The sequence below is a fragment of the Jaculus jaculus genome, chromosome 17 (genome assembly GCF_020740685.1).
Source record: "Jaculus jaculus isolate mJacJac1 chromosome 17, mJacJac1.mat.Y.cur, whole genome shotgun sequence".
Taxonomy (NCBI): domain Eukaryota; kingdom Metazoa; phylum Chordata; class Mammalia; order Rodentia; family Dipodidae; genus Jaculus; species Jaculus jaculus.
In genome coordinates, this window is record NC_059118.1 from 69,425,054 (window position 1) to 69,446,475 (window position 21,422).

The 21,422-nt window shown below is 37.6% G+C and overlaps 1 protein-coding gene across 3 annotated transcripts in view; it reads left to right on the forward strand.

The window, feature by feature from the left end:
• The window catches only part of Exoc2 (exocyst complex component 2), a 171,442-nt gene that overhangs the window by 124,350 nt on the left and 25,670 nt on the right, over positions 1–21,422 (forward strand). For all 3 annotated transcript variants that reach the window (XM_045136639.1, XM_004666142.2, XM_045136640.1), the window contains exons 23-24: positions 160–276; positions 2,490–2,631. In XM_045136639.1, the coding sequence (XP_044992574.1) occupies positions 160–276; positions 2,490–2,631 (259 nt within the window). The remainder of the gene's footprint in view (positions 1–159; positions 277–2,489; positions 2,632–21,422) is intronic.

A 21,422-nucleotide genomic window follows, 5' to 3' on the forward strand; every position in this document is an offset into this window, starting at 1 on the left:
TATGTTGATTTTTAAAAGAAGCACAGCCAAGAAAATCAAAGCATTGACTATTAGAGTGTTAAAAAAAAAAGCTTATAACTAAATGTATTGATAAGAATTATCTGTGAAATTCATTGGTACTGTAAATTCAATTTTCTAAAAGATTTATTTTAATTTCAGGAGCAGCGGCTTTTGATAGTCCTGAGTAATTGCTGCTATTTAGAACGTCATACCTTCCTAAACATAGCACAACATTTTGAAAAGCATAACTTCCAGGGAATAGAAAAAATAATACAGGTAATTAATAAGTAGACAAATCAGTTTTGCCCACTGGGTTTCCCAGCTATGTTTTCAGTTCTTTCTTTAGCTTCCTCGGGTTCCCTTCCCCCATACCCAGATTTCTTCTCACCTCATTCCACCTGTCTTGTTTCCTTCCTTCTAGGTCTATATCTTGGATTGTTAGGGTAATACTCTGTTTTTATCTGGAGCAAAGCTTTCTCAAGGCTGTTGTAGTTTACTCCCCACCCAAGCTGTTAAAAGCCAGGCCAGAAAATGAGGAGATAAAGATATCAAGCCCAAATCTTGAAGAATCACCCCCAGATTTGATTCCTGTTTAGGTTAAAGTTTCAGGCATTACTAAAAGCAAACTCTCTGAACCTAACCCACACCTCACCCTTCTTCCTTCTAACCACTGTCATGCTTTTCCTAAACTTTGAGCTTGCATGTACTCACATGTGCATGCACACTGGACACAGGACACTCATACCTCACTGTCTGCCCTTTGAATATAGAACAGTTGAGCAAAAATAATTGTGTGCAGATCAATGGATCATTTTTTTACAATGTTATCTCATGTTTATATATTTTTTTTCAAGTAAGCAGAAAAGGACAAAATGAAGTAACCTTGTTAGTAAAGGTTGACTAGTTCCTGGACAAAGGTTTATCAGATTACTAAGTAAAACTATGCTCACCACACTTTAATGGCAGTGTACTTTTTTCAGTGCAAAGAGTAAGAAAGATAATAATCTTCTCAATCATATAATCAAAGTGTACTCTTGGTGTACTACATGATATGTTTTATAAATGATGGTTCTAATTCATAAGCTAGATTGGGAATTTTTTTTTCTAAGAATGAAAATGTCAGAGTGGGTGGCTCTGTCTTGTTTTCATGCCTTTTCGTAAAGATTAATCACCTTGATGATAAATGAGACTTAAGGCTTTAAGGCCAAGTGTCTAGTTCATTTCCAGAATTTTGTTGTTGTTGAGAATTGCAAGACCTTGCAACAAAAAGTTATTGTTTTTCGAAAGTGGGCACCTTATTTTTTTTTAACATTTTAATTGACAGCTTCCATAATTATAGACAATAAACCATGTTAATTTCCTCCTCATCCCCTCCTTCTCCCCTCAAAAATCTACCCTACATCATATCTCCTCTCCTTCTCAATTAGTCTTTCTTTTATTTTGTTTATATTTTTATTATTAAGTAGAAACTTGGTATGGACATATCATATGTTGGTACCATCATTTCACTCTTCCTGCTTTCACTCCACTGAGGGCCCTCATTAGTGGGATTGCTGATATTCACCCTGGGGTTGTGGGTTATGAGTTGTGAGAGCAACAGTCAGTCATTGTGGAGGGGACAATGTCTCTAGATATTCCCTCCCACCCTGTGGCTCTTATATTCTGTCTGACCTCCCAACCCCCCTCCCCCATTCTCAAAGTTCCCTGAGCCTGGGTGAGTGTGCTTTAAGTCTGCTTTAGTGTTGAGCTCTCCACAGCTTCTGAATTTCTGCTTTAGTGAATTTTATGTCTCCTTAGTGTGTCTCCATCACCCAGGCCCAGGTTGCCAGGCTTACTATGGAAGCAGCACTCTTTCTCATCTCACCAGTTCCTCTTCGGTTTAACCTCAGCCCTAACTGCTGTGTGACGTGTGGCTCATCTCCTACCAGGGAGTCAGCTGTCTGTTCTTGTCTTATTGGTACCTTTTGGCTGTCCTCAGTCCTCACTGCTTTAGTGGCTACAGAGTGGTCCTACTCCCACTTCTGCTGTGCTGGCTTTGCCCTCCAGGTGCAACCCTCAGCTCTGTCCCTGACTCACCAGGCACTTTGTTTTTGTTCAGAAAAAAATAGCTTTAACTGCTAAGCCATCTCTCCAGCCCTGATTCAGTATGTTTTAAAAGTACTTAGTGGCTGGAGAGATGGCTTAGTGGTTAAGGTGCTTGCCTGCAAAGCCAAAGGACCCAGGTTCACTTCCCCAGGACACATATAAGCCATATGCACAAGATGATGCATGTATTTGGCATTCTTTTGCAGTGGCTAGAAGCCCTGGCATGACCATTATCTCTTTCTCTTCTGTCTCTGTCTGTCTGTCTCTCTCTATCTGCCTCTTTCTCAAATACATAAATAAAAATATATTTTAAAAAGCATACTGAATCATTGATTTGCATTGTTTTATTTTCCCATCACCCTCACATAATTTAGATTTTTATTTTGTGTGTGTGTGTGTGTTAGACCAGCATGGCCTCACTGAAACAGCTAGACCAAAGACTCTTTGAAAATTACATTGAACTAAAAGCAGATCCCATTGTTGGCTCCTTGGAACCTGGAATTTATGCAGGCTATTTTGACTGGAAAGACTGCCTGACTCCAACAGGTAAGTTAGGGTTCTCTAAACAGTATCTAGGATATAGATGTCTATAGTTTCTGTCATCCAATATATGTTTACAGTTTTTTATGTTCATATTTTTCTTATTATTACTAAAGATGGAAGATTTGTTTTAGTTTTATGTCTTACTAGTTTAAATCTATTTTTGATAGGTGGAAATTCAGTATGTTTCCAATTATGAATAATCGGTGGCTTAGTTATTCTTAAAATCTAGAATTATCAATTATACATTATGTTCATTAGTGACTTAGTCATACGAATTTGCTTCCTGTGATGTTCCTTCATTCATACAGATACAGATTCAATAGTCTTACTGACAGTTTTATGCAAAGACTTTGTGCTCAGCATCAGAATTTTAAAGAAATTTTGTTACTTTCGTGTGTTCATCTGGAAGGCTAAAGAATAAAGGAAAACTGTTTAGAAGTAAGATTGTTAAAGTAATATAGCAAAAAAAAAAAGTTAATCCAGAGAAGGAGTGACTGGTACTATTCCATCATTTCCTTTGTAATGTTAGTTGAAAGTCACTTCTTAAATCACTTTAAATATTTTTTTTTAAATCACTTTAATGGCTGGAGAGATGGCTTAGTGATTAAGGTGCAAAGCCAAAAGGACCTTGGTTCAATACCCCAGTATCCATGTAAGCCAGATACACAAGGTAGTACATGCATCTGGAGTTGGGTTGCAGTGGCTAGAGGCTCTGGCGCCCATTCTCCCTTTCTCTGTCTCTCTTTCTCTCTCTCTCTCTCTCTCAAATAAATAAATAAAGATAAATCACTTTGCATATTTTAAAAATAACTATTGCTTTTTGAATCAAATACCTTTTTATTGATCAAATAGTTATGTCATTTTCTTTTTTTGTTTATTTTTATTTATTTATTTGAGAGCAACAGACAGAGAACGAGGCAGATAGAGAGAGAGAAAGAATGGGCATGCCAGGGTCTCCAGCCACTGCAAATGAACTCCAGACACATGTGCCCCCTTGTGCATCTGGCTAACATGGGTCATGGAGAATCAGGCCTCGATCTGGGGTCCTTGGGCTTCACAGGCAAGCGCTTAACTGCTAAGCCATCTCTCCACACCTAGTTATATAATTTTCTAGAATAAATAGGGGCTACATAAACTCTTTTTTGTGTAGAAGTGGCCCTGATTATAATAGATCCCAGTTCTTTTTATGGATACATTTGTGTAGGTGTACCAGTGAATGGTTTACAAATTTAGGTTGATGTTCATTCTCACTATAGTCAACCCTTGTTTTTACTTGTATAATGCTTTTACTAGATAGTGATACTGTTTAAACACAGTGGGTACCCTTTTGTAGTTTACTGATTACTGCAATACATTGTACCTTTTTGTTCTGCTTACAGAAATGAAAATGTAGTAAAGTATTATGAAAGATAGCTTATGTTCCATAGATGGTAATTATTTCTTACTCTTTAAAATAACTTGCTAAAAGTCATCTTTATTACTGAGGTAGATAAAACAAACATCTTGAAGTTTGTAGAAAAACTGTTAAGTACTTTATATAAGAGGAACCACGACGCTAGAGGGAGTATGCTTCCTGCTCAAGAGTGAGGGTCTGAGGGGCCTGAGACCATCAGAGTTCAAATCTCCACATCCCATAAGTAGTATCTGGGAGTGGCCATGTGCACCTCTCCCAGTCCTGCAGGTGATAAGAGACTCAAGAATCATTGAAGATGCCCTTCCCCAAGCTTCAGAATTAGTAAAGAGCAGGACACCTAGCATTCCATTCTGGTCACCATAGGTAAGCACTTAGCACTGCAATTGAGAATTTGGTATACCATACCACACCATACATACACAGACATAAAACAAAAAACAAAACAACACAAAAAACAAAGACGGGACCATACTTATTGTATAGTATTCATATTTATAATGACAAAACCAGAATCATTAAGTTAATATTTTCTGTGGTCATCATTATTTAATTTTCTGAAATTTTCATCTTTTCCTCTTTGTTTTCTATTAGCATATATTCATGGTACAAAATGATGGAGTTCACAAGGGTTTTTTATATGTAATTAATATAATATAATAAATATATATATATTTTACCATCTCCATTCCCTCGCTTGGCTCCCTCTTCCATCCTGCTAGTCCCCCTCCTTTTCCCAAGTAGTCTTCCTCTACTTTAATGTCATTTTTTTTTAATTAAGGCTCTGCATATGACAGAAAGCATGTAATACTTGTTTTCTAAGTTTGGCTTAATTCCTTTTATCGTGTTGATCTCCAGTTCCATTCATTTTCCTACAAATGACATAATTTTATTTCTTTCTTTCATTCTTTTTTATAGAGGAATAAAACTCCCATTATCTTAATCTTTTCCTCTATGTCACTTAGGCTGATTGTATATCTTAAGTATTATGAATACTGCTGCAATAAATATGGATAAGTGAGTATTTTGTGATATGCTGATCTCTGTTCCTTTGGAATAGTATAGCTGGATCACATCGTGCTACTTCTTTCAGGATAAGAGGAACCTTCCTACTGATTTTCCTAGTCTTGGACTAATTTAAAACCCCACCCACATCCTCTCCAACATTTGTTATTTGTTTTTTTGATGATAACCATTCAGCCTGGGGTGAGATGGAATTTCACTGTAGTTTTGATTTGCATTGCCCTTATAGCAAAGGCTGTTGAATATTTTGATATATTTACAAGCCATTTGTATTTCTATTGAGAACTGTCTGTTCATTTGCTCATTTATTGATTAGAATTTTTGGTGTTGGTATTTAAATTTTTGAGTTCTATATGTCCCATATCAGCTGGCAAAGAATTTTTTTCCATTCTGTAGGCTCTCTTTACTCTGCTTATTATTTTCTTTGCTGTGGAAAAACTGTTTAATTTGATAAAATCCAGTTTTTCAATTCCTGCTCTTACTTCCTGAGCTACTGCAGTTCTATCCAGGAAATCCTTACCTATGCCATTATCTTGAACTATTTCCCCTGTTTTCCTCTAGTAGTTTCAAAGTCTCAGGGCTCATATTAAGGTATTTGATACACTTTGAATTGATTTTTTTGTACAGGGTGAGAGGAATCTATTCATTATTCTACGTATGGATATCTAGTTCCTACCATCATCTAGTGAAGAGCTTATCTTTGTTACAGTGTGTATATTTCGTACCTTTGTTGACAGATTGTTATAGCTATACAGAGTTATATCAAGATCCTCTGTTCTATCCCACTGGTCTTAGTATCTCTTTTTATGCCTGTTACCTGTTTCAGTTACTATGTAGTATAATTTGAGATCTGACATTGTGATCCTCTAGCATTTCTCTTTGTGCTAAAAATTGCTTTACCTATTCAGTGCCTTTTGTGTTACTGTATGAATTTTGAGGTGTTTTTTTAACCCCCTAGGGAACTATGTCTTTGTAGTCATATGAGGCCTTATTCAGCTTATCTTGGTTGTTTTTCCCCTTGAGCTTCACTTACTTTACTATGCCCACAGTGGATTACAAGTCATACCAAGTCCAAGTCTGATCCATTTAGATCCTTACTTAATATTCTTGCTGTGTTTTCTTTTCAGTCAGTCAGATCTTCACAGTTGTGCTATCAGCTTCTGACTGGGTTGCATGTCCTGGCCATTGGCTTCTCTAAACCTGGCCACCACCTCCTACATTCAGTAGAAAGATAGTATTTCCACCATCATACATTATAATGAATTTAAGTTATCCAAACTCCTCCCTCCACTGCCTTCATACTTGCTCAGCCATGACACTGAACTAGTATAAGCCACTACATCTACCTTTGTGAGAAGCTTATCCTTCTAAGATGTAAATTGGATCTTTTGGAGGCCCTCCTTTAAGCTGATCTGATGGTTCATTCTGTCTTAGGCTCATCCTGAACTATTTAGGCGATACTTTTGGTCCTTTCAGGGCCTTCCTCTGTATGCTTCTGCAGGTAGCAGGCATGTGCTGTCCAGCTCCGCTTCTGCATATTTTTGATCTCCTGAACCCTGCCTGCACTGGGTCACTCCTGGACCACATCCCGCACTACCTTCAGGTCAGCACCCTGGTGCTGCCAGAGCGCTTGCCTGTCCCAGAGCGCTCTGAGCCTGGAGAATGTGCACCATTCTTCTCCTTGTAGGATGACCCTGGTACAGAGCCCACTTTGTTTACATCTGAGCTCCCAGACCTCGGTGTGTAGATATGGTGAATGAAGAATGGTTATTCACCATTCAGTATTTCCATATGTGCTAGTTATCTTCCAAGTGTTTGCTCTATAGCTTTGTGTGATTTTGTCAAAATTTTTGCTCAATTGGAAAGTGAATTATATACTTCTTTTCCTTCAATATTATCCCCATCCAGATAAATGGTATACAATGGATATTGATACTTATTGATCTTAACTGAAATAAGCATTTTAGCTTTTTTTTTTTTTTCCTGTGAGTTCTCACATGGCAGCTATGTGCACTCTAAATCTTAAGCAATCACATTTCAATGAAAATGCGGCTATCCAGTGTACCCAACACATCAGCAGTTCTATGTGGCATCACCCTGCAAAATGTATGGTTCAGTGTTAGTTTATTATTTCTATTTCCTTATTTATGTCTTGTATTGCCTTCTTTATTTCATTAAATTGGTGTCCTGTATCTTCTTTGATTCCTTTGATTTCTTCTTTGATTCTTTTGATTTGTTCTTTGACCTCTTTGAACATATTTATAATCATTCTTTTAAACTCTTTCTCAGGCATTTCTAACTCGTTCTCACTGGAGGACATTTCGGATGCATTAATACTATTAGGTGGATTTATATCGTCTTGCTTTTTAGTGTTTCTTGTGTTATAATGTATATATTTTTGCATCTTGGATTAAGTTAATGCTTGGATTTTTCTAGCTAGCTGGGTATTCTTAGCTGTAATGAATTGATTTGATGTAATATATTTTCAGGGTAGGAGCTTAAGGTGTTAGGTGTGGCTCTTAAGACTCTCAGAGTATCTACAAAGATGTTCTTAGGGGTTGAGTTTCCCAGCTATAGGATTATTCAAGCAAGCTGAGTGGAATAAAATACAGGTAGATTCTAAAATTTAACTAAACACTGTACCCATTCAATCAAAAACAGCCCCGAGTATGTATGCAAGAGTAGTTATTATAATGACCAGATCCTCTATCAACAAAGAGGTTAAGATTTCTGGTCTGTTGAGGGATCCAAGTCAGCTTGCGACCAAGTGAGACCCTTCCCTGGTGCAATCCCAGTTACCTTGGATGATTTTTGTCTCAGTCAAGTTGCTGCCTGGGTCGTCGGGCTACTGTTCTGATTTCTGGAGCTGGGCACTGGCTTTTCCTGCGGGGCAAACCGAGCCTGGCAAGTGTGGCCCTGCAGATCAGCATCCCTGCTGCTGGAACTGCTGGTGCTCAAGCTGCCGCTGCTGGCTCTGTAGCCGCTGCTGCTGAAGCTGCTGCTGCTAGACCCACTGCTGCTGCTAGACCCACTGCTACTGCTGCCTCTGCTGCTGCTGTGGCTACCACTGCTGGAGCCACCACTGCTGCTGAAGCTGCTGCTGCTGTTTCCACTGCCACTGCTGCCACTGAAGCTGCTGCTGCAGGGTCTGCCGCTGCTGCTGCTCCTGGGTCTGCTGCTGCTGGGTCTGCCGCTGCTGCTGTGACTGGAGCTGCTACTGCTGGGGCCACTGTTACCGGTGCCGGAGCCACTGATGTTGCTGCCGAACTGCTCCTGCTTGGGTCCCGCTGTTGGCTCAAGTTGGCGTGGCTGGGTCCCGGGACCGCTGCTCTGTTCGCCGGAGTTGGGCTCAGGCGGTGGGGCAGGGGAGGGAGCCACAGCTGCTATGGGTCTCTCGCTGTTCCACGTGTTGTTCTACCTCGAGGTCTGCTCCTCTGTTGCTCACTGCTGCTCTCCCTTCATGTTTCCTGAGTTGCGGAGAGCGCCGGTGTGAGTGGAAGCTCCTGCACCTGGCTTTTCCTGCGGCTGGAGCCGAGCCTGGCGGCTTTCTGGTGCGCCGCGGCCACAGTGGTTGGCCGAGCTGCCGGAGCCACTTTTGCCGGCCTGTGTGGGCTCTGGATGCTCTGGATCTCTTCTACTTCTCAGCTGCCGCTTCAATTTCCTATACACCTCACTTTTTAGTAAGAGTGTGTATTTTGCTGAGATTTTTTTTTTTTTATTTTTATCTTTTTTCCCCCCAGGCTGCTTTGGCATGGTACCTATGCCGCCATCTTAACCAGAACGGTTCAGTGTTCGTTTAGTTAAATGAATGTTGCATCATCTGTTAGCACAAATTTGATTGTTTGTTTGTTTGTTTGTTTTTCAAGGTGGGGTTTCACTCTAGCCCAGGCTGACCTGGAATTTGCTATGTAGTCTCAGGTGACCTTGAATCCTCCTACCTCTGCCTCCCCCTCTCCCCCACCCCTGAGTGCTGGGTTAAAAGACATGTGCCACCGCACCCAGCCATGATTCTTTTTTTTTTTTTTTTTAATTGGGAGCTTTAATGTATGAACACAATAAAAATACAAGGCAGATTAAATTGGTGCTGCTTTTATGGCTAGCCAGAGAAACTTCTTCCAGGAATGATTGTTATATCATCAACTGTATGTTCATGGACATTTAACTATTTGTGATGTTTCTGTGAGAATAGGAACACTAATGATACAACTTTAATGATTCCTAAACATATTAAAATTAGCAACTGTGTTTCACCGCAGTAATGTTTCTTACCTGTCTTCACAGAAAGCGTTCATTGGCCCTAAGATACAGGATTGACTTGGGCTAATGCAGAGGAGGGCTTGCTTTTCCTTTTTATAATAATGGATAACACTTCTTGGTGCTGAGTACTCCAGCCGTATCGTCATACCTTTTCAGTCATGACACTGAATTAGTATAAGACACCTCCGTGAATTAGGATTATAGTCTAAAAATATTTAATCACAAGATTTATCTTAATAGTTTGTAACCTCAGAATTTAATATAAATGAAGATTCTGTTGGCTGAGTGGCATTTGTACCCTTTTTGCGTAGCCTTTTTTTAAATCTTTTTTTATTTATTTAAGAGAAAGAGGAAGATAGAGTGGGCGCACCAGGGCCTCTAGCCACTGCAAATGACCTTCAGAAGCTGGCTTATGTAGGTACTGGGGAATCAGACTTGGGTCCTTAGGCTTCGCAGGCCTTAACTGTTAAGCCATCTTTCCAGACCCCTGTCCCGTAACTTAGCTTTTATTTTATGCTTCCTTTCATGAGCAAATAGCAAATGAAGCTAATGTCAACAATTTATTTATAATTTCTCAGATCCCAAAACATGAAGAACTCTTAAGTGGTTATTTTACTATATAAATTGTATTTAGGGTTCTTTGTGTAGTTTTGCCTTCTTGATTATAGCTGAGCCTCAGTCTTGCATAGGCACTTAATGGTTTTTAATTTGATTAAAATTGACTTACGTTGAGACTTCATGTCAAGTAATGGACAAAATAGTTTAATATAATTCTAAAATGTTTCACTCAACAGCTTTTATTATCTTTCCAATTTTCATCTCCAAAAGGTGAGCTGTACAAATCATATAGGTAACCAATTACTTATTACTGTAGTTAGCAGTAAGCCTAGTTTCCAATACTGTATGTACAAACAATGGATTTTATGATTCAAGAAGAAATATCCATTAAAGCCATGGCTGTGTTTTTTTTAACCTGACAGAGTTAAGTTTTTGTTACATCTTCATTTGTATATATATCAGTAAAGATTATTAGGTTAATTCTGAGTCAGATAACTGACTTCTATTAAAATTGTAATTATTCTATTATCTGTCATTTTTTAAAGCTTATTTGCATTTTATAAATTTTAACTAAATTGATAATGTTGCTCTCACATTTACAATTATATATCATGTAGATGATCAAGTCTTTGAAGTTTAGTTGCCAAAAAACCTTGCTTTAAATGTTTTCTTAAACATTATGTTTAATCATTTTTTTCCTATCTAAACTATGCATACATTTAAATTTATAAGCATTCATTAAAATTAGTTAATAAGTGACTTTCAACTTCACTATTTCATATAGGTACTTAAGTACTTAACTGATTTTTAATTCAAATGGTTTGATAATAATTGTGTTACTTGGACTTAGTGGGCAAGGGAAGACATTTATCACATTCCTTATTAGTAACTAGCCCAGGCTGACCTGGAATTCACTATGGAGTCTCAGGTTGGCCTCGAACTCATAGCAATCCTACCTCTGCCCCCTGAGTGCAGGGATTAAAGGCATGCACCACCACACCTGGCTTGTTATTTGTTATTGATGGTGGTGGTGAATTTAAGTGTATGTGGATGCAAGCTGTTTTGTTGAAAACAAAAGGCAGATCCACCTCTATAGAATCCTGATAGATTCTTTGAGCATGGCAGAGTGTTTCAAGAAAATATTTATTTATTTTCAAGCAGAGAGAGAGAGAGAGAGAGAGATGGAAGAAAGTATGGGTACGCCAGGGCCTTTAGCCAGCGCAAATGAGCTCCAGATGAATGTGCCACTATGTCCATCTAGCTTATGTGGGTACTGGGGAATCAAATTCAGGTGTCAAATTTTGCAAGCAAACACCTTAACCTGTGAGCCATCTCTCCAGTCCAGCATTACACAATTTTAAGAGACCATTGTATATTGTGTGCTTGGACACTTCAAAAATCTTTTTCTTCTTTGAATGTGAAACACATTCTAGCACCGAGTACACTCTTCTCGGGTTCCCAGGCTTGGGATGGGAACAAGCTTAACTCTGTTTGATAAAACAGATGACAACTGAGTGGATCTCATTCCTAAAGAAATGTCCAGTCTGTAAACTTTCCCTGTACTGAACGCTCAAAGAAAAGCTTTTGTAATTCTTCATCTAACTATTGGTTTCACTTAAAAAGTTTTGTGAGGTAGATTTTGTTTATTAGCGAAAGGCAAGTTTGCATTTGTAATGGAAGATGGTTCTAGCTATTCATCTTTTTAAATAAGTTTCATTATATAAGCTCACTTTTATCCTCAAATTTTGTGTCCTTACTACAAATATTTAATAATATATTACAGTCAAATCCATTTGTACAATGCTTTGGACATTTGGTTATAATTTCTTTGTCTGCCAAGAATTTTTCAATAAAGATAAATTTTGGCTTTACTGGTCTTAAATGTGAAATTTATTAACCTTGAGATGGCCTATGGCCTGAATATTTTCCTCATTGCATATATTATTTGCTGAAGCATATTTATTTTATTATGTCTTAAATTGATAACTGTAAACTATGCTGTTTGGCATGGAGTAAACTAATGTACGATTGTGCAAACAGCCTAAGTCATTTTAAAACTTTTTATTTTGGAAATTTTCAGACAAATGATCAAAATACAACAGGATAACAAACCCTGGTTGACCTGTTGATAAACTTCAACAGTTATCAGCCCTAGTAGGGTGTGTTTTGTCTGGACTTCTGTGCTCCTACTACCTCTGAGATCTATTATTTTGAAGTAAATTCCATATATTAGATAATACAGACAAGAAGTATTTTTTAAAAAAGAAATTTAGCCAATCATAAAACTATATCAGACCTGGAAAATGTGACAGTAATCCTCTAATTAAATCAACTACCCAAATATTGTTCAAATTCTCAAAAAGGCTATTACACAAAAATTCAAATTAAATCAGGATTCACTCCTGATGTTTGTACCACTTTGGTTAATGTGTATCTTGTTTCTGTTTGTTATTTTCATTTAGCTTTCTAAATTCTCCTCTTCAGTTTATTTGTTGAATAAATTTCTTTGTTTTATATATACAGCTTTTTCCACATCCTGGTTTTTTTTTTTTTTTATTGCTTCAACATAGTGTCATTCAACTTGTCCCTCTGTTATTTGTGCTCCCTATAAATTATGGCTAACAAAAAAGCTCTACTGCTATTAGGCTTCAGTTTGTTTTCATGTTGGATTCAGTTATCTTCTTTGAGATACTAAGATTGAAAACTGAAATCAAGTGGCATCAATTTGGTCCAACCTGTAGTTCACCAAGAATTTTTCATTAAGCTACTAGCAATTTTTGACATTACCCATTTATTTTTTTATAATTTCATTGCTAAATACTTGAGATGGCATCACTCAAATATATGAAGAGAGTGTGTGGGTGGGTGTGTTATTCAAGGGATGAATCTAATCCTAACCCTCTGCAAGTTCTATGCTACTGACCTATATCCCTCACCTATCATGATACATTTCTAATTACAGAGTGTAAATACTCAATTCTTAGATGGAACACTATTCAAAATTCAGAATTTTTCATCAACTATTTTCTTTCATTTAGGAAGGGTAGGAAAAATACTTGATTCTTTGTTTAGAAGTTTCTAGAACAGGTAGGTTCCCTATTCTTTCTCAAAGGTCATCAAGATATTCTATATTTGAAAACTTTATGAATGTATGATGTAAACGTACCTGATGAGTTCATCATGGTAGTTATTGTTTTTAATGATCAAATGTTGCTTCCCTTGGCCCAAGGAAGCTCCCTGAAGTGGTGTTCTGGAGACTGGCCTTCCTGTCACCTTGTGTTCCAGTGTAATGCTGCATTCACTGTAGTGTCCTTGTACCAGTAGAGCCAGCCACTGGAAGGGTAGAAGGGAATGTGAAATAAGAAAATCCTCCTTCTTCTTAGTTCTAGTATTCTTCCCACAATGTGTCTCTGCTCTCCTTGTCTGGTTTATTAGGGTCTCTCAATCTCTATAGAAATTTTCTTTTACAGTTAGATGAGTATGGTCCTTGGTGTTTCAAGGACATCATTGATTCTGTTTGGAAATAATCACATACTGAGTATTTCCAGAACACTATTGTTTGACAGATAACAGAGGGCTATGTCTCTGCCCTCTGCCATAGTCTCTTCCAATCAGTGAGGTACTGGAAAAAGTGTGTGCATGTGTTCTGTAATGATCATTTTAAAAACGTCATTTACCAAACAAACTAATTTTCAGAAATAGATAATTGAGGTAAAAAACTGTACAGCTAAGTCTTAAGTATATGGAGCAGAATGAAACAGGTTATATTTATTGGTGAGTTAAAGACATTAATAACAGTATCATATGGAATACTTACTAAGGATACTTTCTCTTTTTGATCAATTGATTTCAATTTTCTGATAATATCTCATACTAAAAATCAAAATGTTTGAATAACAACCATAGCAAATTCATAAATATGATATACATGAAAACCCATTCTTCCTTTTTTCTTTGGTTTGTGTGTTTGGTAGTTTGCTTATAATATGGCGAGGAGAGGTTCTTTCCAGGTTTTGTCTGGCTGGGGTTCTAAAGGATTCCTGTATCTGCATTGGCACCTCTTTCCCAATTTGGGGGAAGTTTTCTTCTATGATTTTGTGGAAGATGCCTACTATGCCTTTGGAGTGGAATTCTTCTCCTTCTTCTATGCCCTGAATTCTTATGTTTGATCTTTTCATAGTGTCCCAAATATCTTGAAATTCCCACTCATACTTTTCTATTAGTTTGTCCTTCTCTTTGTTGGACTGTAGATCTGCCACCTGGTCTTCTAGCTTAGATATTCTGTCCTCTCCCTCATCCATCCTACTGGTGAGATTTTCTACAGAGTTTTTTATTTCATTAACTGTGTTCTTCATTGCTAGTAATTCTGACTGGTTTTTCTTTATTCTATTTCGTTATTTATGTCTAGTATTGACCTCTTTATTTCATTAAAATTGGTGTCCTATGTTTTCTTTGATTCCTTTGATTTCCTCTTTGATTTCTTCTTTGACTTCTTTGAACATATTTATAATCCTTCTTTTGAAATCTTTTCCAGGGATTTCCTCTAACTTGTTCTCACTAGGGGTCATTTCTGATGTATTATTTACTTTTTGGTGGATTTATATTGTCTTGATTTTTGGTGTTTCTTGTGTTATAATGTATATATTTTTGCATCCTGTATTATTTAATGATTGGATTTCCTAGTTAGCTGGGTATTATTAGATGTATCAGACAATCTGATGTTATATAACTTCAGGGTAGGAGCTTAAGGCGTTAGGTGTGGCTATCAAGACTCTCAGAGTATTTATCCAAGAGTAGGTATTATGACAACCATTCCCTCTAACTGTCTCTTAGGGTGTGTGGTACCTCACCCACACCCTTAATCCTGACAACAAGGAGGTTAAGATTTCTGATCTGTTTAGGGTTCCAAGTCAGCTTGTGACCAGGTGAGACCCTTCACTGGTGTAATCCTAGTTACCTCTGCTCCTGCTTGGGTCCCTGCTTTGTTGGCTGAAGCTGGGCACTGGCAATGGGGGAGGAGAGGCTGCCGATGCTGCTCTAGTTCTCTCACTGTTCCACGTGTTTTTCCACCTTGTGATATGCTCCTCGGTGGTTCACTGCTGCTCTCCCTTTGCATTTCTTGAGTTTGCAGAGCTCTGGTGTGAGTGGAAAAGCCCCCTCACCTGGCTTTTCCTGTGGCTCAAGGCGAGCCTGGAGGCTTTCTGGTGCGCCTCCACCTGCACCTCCACCGCTGCCACAGTCAGTGGACCTGCCGGAGTTGCTTCTGCCAGTCTGTGTGGGCTCTGGATGCTCTGGATCTCTCCTACTTCTCCGCTGCTGTTTCAATTTCCTATACACCTCACTTTTTAGTAAAAGTGTGTATTTTGCTGAGTTTTTTTTGGTTTTTTTCCCCCTTGGTTGCTTTGGTGTGGTACTTTTTTTTTTTTTGATGCAATTGTGATTGGGAGTGATTCTCTGATTTCATCCTCTGTGTGTTTGTTGTTAGCATATAGGAAGGCTACTGATTTCTTGTATTTATTTTGTATCCTGCTACATGGATGTACGTGTTTATCAGCTCTAACAGTTTGCTAGTAGAGTCTTTAGCGTCCTTTATATATAGAATCATGTCATCTGCAAATAATGATAACTTGATCTCTTCCTTTCCAATTTCTATCCCTTTTTAAGTGTGTCTCTTGCCTTATTTCTATGGCTAAGGCTTTCAAAATTATATTAAATAAAGTACCTTGGAATAAACCTAACCAAGGAAATAAAGAATCTCTACAATGAGAACTTTAAAACACGCAAGTGAGAAATTGCAGAAGACACTAGGAAGTGGAAAAACATCCCTTCTTCCTGTATTGGAAGAATCAATACTGTGAAAATGGCAATCTTACCAAAAGCAATCTACACATTTAATGAATTCCCCATCAAAACTACAATGGCATTCTTCACAGAAAAAGAAAAAACAATCCAAAAATTCATTTGGAATCACAAAAAACCTCGAATATCTAAAATAATACTGAGCAACAAAAATAAGGCTGGTGGTATCACCATACTGGATTTTGACCTATATTACACAGCCATAGTAACAAAAACAGTGTGGTACTGGCACAAAAACAGACATGTACATCAGTGGAACAGAATAGAGGACCCAGATATAAGTCCATGTAGCTATAGCCACCTGATATTCAATAAAAATGCCAAAAATTACTCATTGGAGAAAAGACAGCCTCTTCAGCAAATGGTGTTGGGAAAACTGGATATGTATCTGTAGGAGGATGAAAATAGATCCGTCTACCTCTACATGCACAAGAATTAAGTCCAAATGGATTAAAGACCTTAACATTAGACTGGAAACTCTAAAACTGCTAAAGGAAAAAGTAGGGGAAACCCTTCAACATATTGGTCTTGGCAAAGACTTTCTGAATACAACCCCAATTGCTCAGGCAATGAAACCACAGATTAATTACTGGGACCTCATGAAATTACAAAGATTTTGCACTACAAAGGACACAGTGAATAAAGCAAAGAGGCAACCTACAGAATGGGAAAAAAATCTTCACCAGCTATATATCTAATAGAGGATTAATATTTAGGATATACAAAGAACTTAAATAGTTAACTAATAAGGAATCAAACAAGCCAATCAAAAAATGGGCTATGGGCTGGAGAGATGGCTTAGCGGTTAAGCACTTGCCTGTGAAGCCTAAGGACCCCGGTTCGAGGCTCGGTTCCCCAGGTCCCACGTTAGCCAGATGCACAAGGGGGCGCACACGTCTGGATTTCGTTTGCAGAGGCTGGAAGCCCTGGCGTGCCCATTCTCTCTCTCTCTCCCTCTATCTGTCTTTCTCTCTGTGTCTGTCACTCTCAAATAAATAAATAAATAATTTTTAAAAAAATGGGCTATAGAGCTAGAGCATTCTCAAAGGAAGAAATATGAGTGGCATGTAAGGATCTAAAAAATGTTCTATGTCACTAGTCATCAGGGTAATGCAGATGAAAACTACATTGAGATTCCATCTCACTCCTGTCAGATTGGCCACCATCATGAAAACAAATGATCATAAATGTTGGCGGGGATGTGGAAAAAGAGGAACCCTTCTACACTGCTGGTGGGAATGCAATCTGGTCCAGCCATTGTGGAAAACAGTGTGGAGGTTCCTAAAACAGCTAAAGATTGATCTACCATATGACCCACGTATAGCACTCCTAGGCATATAGCCTAAGGACTCATCTCATTTCCTTAGAATACGTGCTCAACCATGTTTATTGCTGCTCAATTTATAATAGCCAGGAAATGGAACCAGCCTAGATGTCCCTCAACTGATGAGTGGATAATGAAGATATGGCACATGTATACAATGGAGTTCTACTCAGCAGTAAAGAAAAATGAAGTTGTGAAATTTTCAGAAAAATGCATGGATCTGGAAAGGATTATACTAAGTGAGGTAACCCAGGCCCAGAAAGCCAAGCGCCACATGTTCTCCCTTATATGTGGATCCTAGCTACAGATGATTGGGATTCTGTGTGAGAAGGAAAAAACTCGGCAGCAGAGGCCATTAAGTTAAAAAGGAGATATAAAGGGAAGAGAAAAGAAGAGAGGAGGGTACTTAATAGGTTGGTATTTTATATATGTAAGTAGAATGATTGAGATGGGGAGGGGATGTGATAGAGAATGGAATTTCAAAGGGGAAAGTAGGGAAGAGAGAAGGTATTACCATGGGATATTTTTTATAATCATGGAAAATGTTAATAAATATTGAGAAAAAAATTAAAAAATGGCTGCTGGGGTAGGGGGATGGCTTAAAAAAAAAAGAATTCTTGCCTGAAAAATGGAAGTTACTCCAAGCCTGTTTAAGCAATAGTCTATCCAGAAATAATAATAGTTCACAGTGTAAATCAGAGATACTCATTTGCATGAGTGGAATTAATCATATTTTATCACTTTTACTTTTCCAAATGAAGTTGCCTTTTAATGGAAAAAAAAATGCTCAAGGTGAAATAGAGACAAATGAATGTAAATGAATGTAACTTCCTGCATTTAAGCTTGAAATTCAGTGAATCAGATTTATGAAGGATGGAGTTGACACTGTATGAATTGTACACACTATCTTGTAACTTTTGTTTAGTGTGATTAGTGATCCTTTTAGCACTTCAGACTTCAGTTTCTGAAGAGACTGTGTTTCCCTTGCTAGTATTTAAATCATGAAAGCTGTTTGCCTAAAGTTTATGAATGCTAAATTCTTTATACAGATAGAAAAACATAAGCCATGAAATCAATTCATTATTATTTGCACTGCTGGTAATGGTTTTTGTTTCCTAACAGGTTGAGTTTTCCTAGTTGGGAAGCAAGCAAACAGAAGATCTTGGGATAAAAAGTAGAATGATACAATACTGTAGATGCTGAAGTTATTCATACTCTAATGCAAACGGTGTCTTTCCCTTAGAAACATATTCTAAAAAGCTATTATATGAGACATTTATCAATTTGAGATTAAGTACATTAAAACATGAAGACACTGGACTTTCTAACAGGAGCTTTCTCTGTTCCAACAAAAGCTTTATTGCATGATAGGCTCTTTTGTCTATTGACAATATTGATACAGTATTAGGTTACCTTTAAAAAAAAACAATGTGTCTTCAGGGTATAGTTAAATAGATAATTTACCTGAAAAAAAAAAACAACTCAAGTTGTTTCATGTACTGTTTCAGTTTGACACTAAAAAAAGTACATTGTGGGATATTTATAGTATTTTTCAATCTATTTTTGTCAGTAGACTAGGAGTGTTAACTGATTTGGGGCACAGGAGTTAAAAACAGGAAATGTGGTATATGAAGTAGGCAGGGTCTCCAGAGTTTCCAGTTTGATTTCTTGAAGCATTAACTGAGGAGTGTCAGGTTTCAAAACAACATTAAGCGGAGTTCCTTGAAGTTAGTTGTATTTAAAGGAGTCTTCATTCCAGTCTTGTCAGGAAGTGCTTCATGGAAAAATTTGCATTCTTGTATTGTGTTCTCATGGTACAACGTGCTTTCCGTAATTACAGTGTTCTTCCACTTCAACTTTTTAAGACACTCTTCACACAATCTGGTTAAGTAAAAGACTTGTTTAAGTTTTGCCAAGTTTCCTTTAGTCTTTATATCAAAAATTTTATATTTTGATAAAAAAGTTTTGTCAAATAACTGCTTGAGTGTTTGAAATGAACTATCACCATTTGAGGAGGAGTATTTAGCAACCAGAAAATCCAATTTAAAGTAAAAAAGCATGAAGAACTAAGATTACAGTTTCCTGTGGCCTTTTGAATGACAGCTTGACAGAATCTTTCAGAACAAAAAGCCTTTGGACTCAGCAGTTCCACTTCCAGATACATATCTTATATCAATTCTGTTAGAATACATGAGCTGGACATGGTAAAGTCAGTACTCAGGAGAACAAGGCAGGAGTATTACCATGAGTTCTGTACCAGCCAGGCTGCAAAAGCTGCATACTGTATGATCCTAAATATATGACATTCTGGTAAAGGCAAAACTATGGAAAAACTGAAGAGTTCAGTGGTTGTGGGGGTTAGTGGACAGAGAGAGATGAATGAGTACAGGGAGCACCTAGGGATTGTCAGGAAGTAAAGTTAAGCCTGTATGACATTATCATGGCAGATGCATGCCATTGTACATCCAATTAAACCAACAGGGACCCTAACCTTTGGGTGTTTGGAGTGTATCAGTAGGTCCATGCCTGTATCAATATAAATGTACTACTCTGGTGAGAGATAGTAATAATAGGAAGGCTGTGTTCATGTGGGAGCAGCAATATGTGGGATAGCTGTACCCTCTGATCAGTTCTGCTACACTACTCTAGCAAATAAAGTGTTATTTTAAAAATAGTAATATTTGTGAGATGGAATGAAATAATTTTCTGAAGAAAATGTATAGTATAACTTCATTTTTTTAAATTTTTTGGTTCATTTTTTATTTATTTATTTGAGAATGATAGAGAGAGAAAGAGGCAGATAGAGAGAGAGAATGGGCGCGCCAGGGCCTCCAGCCACTGCAAACGAAATCCAGACGCATGCACCCCTTGTGCATCTGGCTAACGTGGGACCTGGAGAATCAAGCCTCAAACCGAGGTCCTTAGGCTTCACAGGCAAGCGCTTTACCGCTAAGCCATCTCTCCAGCCCATAACTTCATTTTTTGAGAAAATGTATTCATAGGAAAAGATACAAAGGGATACATCAGATTGTTAGCTATAGCTACTCATGAGGTGAATGATAAAGGAAAAGTTCACTAGATTTTAGTTGACATTATATAAACTCATAGCCATGTGCTTTTAATTTATTTTAAGAAAGCTGTGAATTTTTCAAATTAAAAAAAGTTAAGTACAAAGGCCTAATCATCTAGAATGTTTAATGTTCTGTTTCATATGGATTTATCTCTTTAGAAAATGGTTCATATGGATTTATCTCTTTAGAAGTCAATCTAATAATTTGTTCAAGTTACTAATAATAAGGACATAACATTTTAGGGTATCTATCCACACATTAAAATAAGAAGCTCACATGCATTACCTGATTTTCTATTTGTAATTTAAAGTCAGTACAATACACAGCTGTGCATTATCACAAATTATTTACTATGAATTATTCCCATGAATATGAAACAAGAGGAACACCACCAGTGTCCTTTCGCTGCGTAATGGGATCACAAAGGCACAAATGATGCCATTCTCATTAAACAGAAGCCCTTCCTTTGTCAATTCAGGTTTTACTCTGTGTCTGAATAATTTTATACAATGTAATTATTTTTCTTATATTAAACCCTGGTTTAGCTTTACTCAAATGTTAGCCATCTGGGGGATAGTGGGTGCCCAGAAGAGTGTCTGGCATGGAGTAGAGGGCTCTTAATACATTTTTTTAAAATATAATCGTACACCTACTTCAAAATCAAGTGACCTCTCTACTTGATTTCAAGAAAGAACTTAACAAATAAATTAAGTAGGGAGGCTTCTTTGCCAATTTGTTGTATGTAGACAGGCTTTTCCTTGAAGTTAGGTTGTACTGGCTGACTAACAGGAAGCCTACCATGCAAGCATGGTGCAAGTAGCTGACAAGGTCTTGCTCAACAGAGAGGTGAGCTTGTGCTCCCATGGGGAGTTTCCATACTAGGCTTCTAGGTTAATTGGTAAGTGATAGTCTGAGTTCATACTGTGTGGGTGGGGACACTTTGTTGGTCAAATATCATGACACATTCTAACTTCATCTTCAGAATAGGACAGAGAAATATTGTAAATGCTCAGAAGCTGTTTCTCATTCCCTTACTTAAATAACATGGAAAGTTGTGGGAGTTTATCTAGGTGTAATCATTTTAAAAACAGTCCTATATCATCATAATAATAAGTTTTCTACAACCCCAACAAGAAAATCAATTTGGCATTGTTACTGTATGTGTGTGTGTGTGTGTGTGTAGAAATCAGAAGTCAACCTCAGGTGTCATGTTTGCTTCTGCAAGCTTCAGGATTTTTCTGACTCTGCCTCCCATCGGGATTACAGATGTGTGCACCACAAAGTCCAGCTT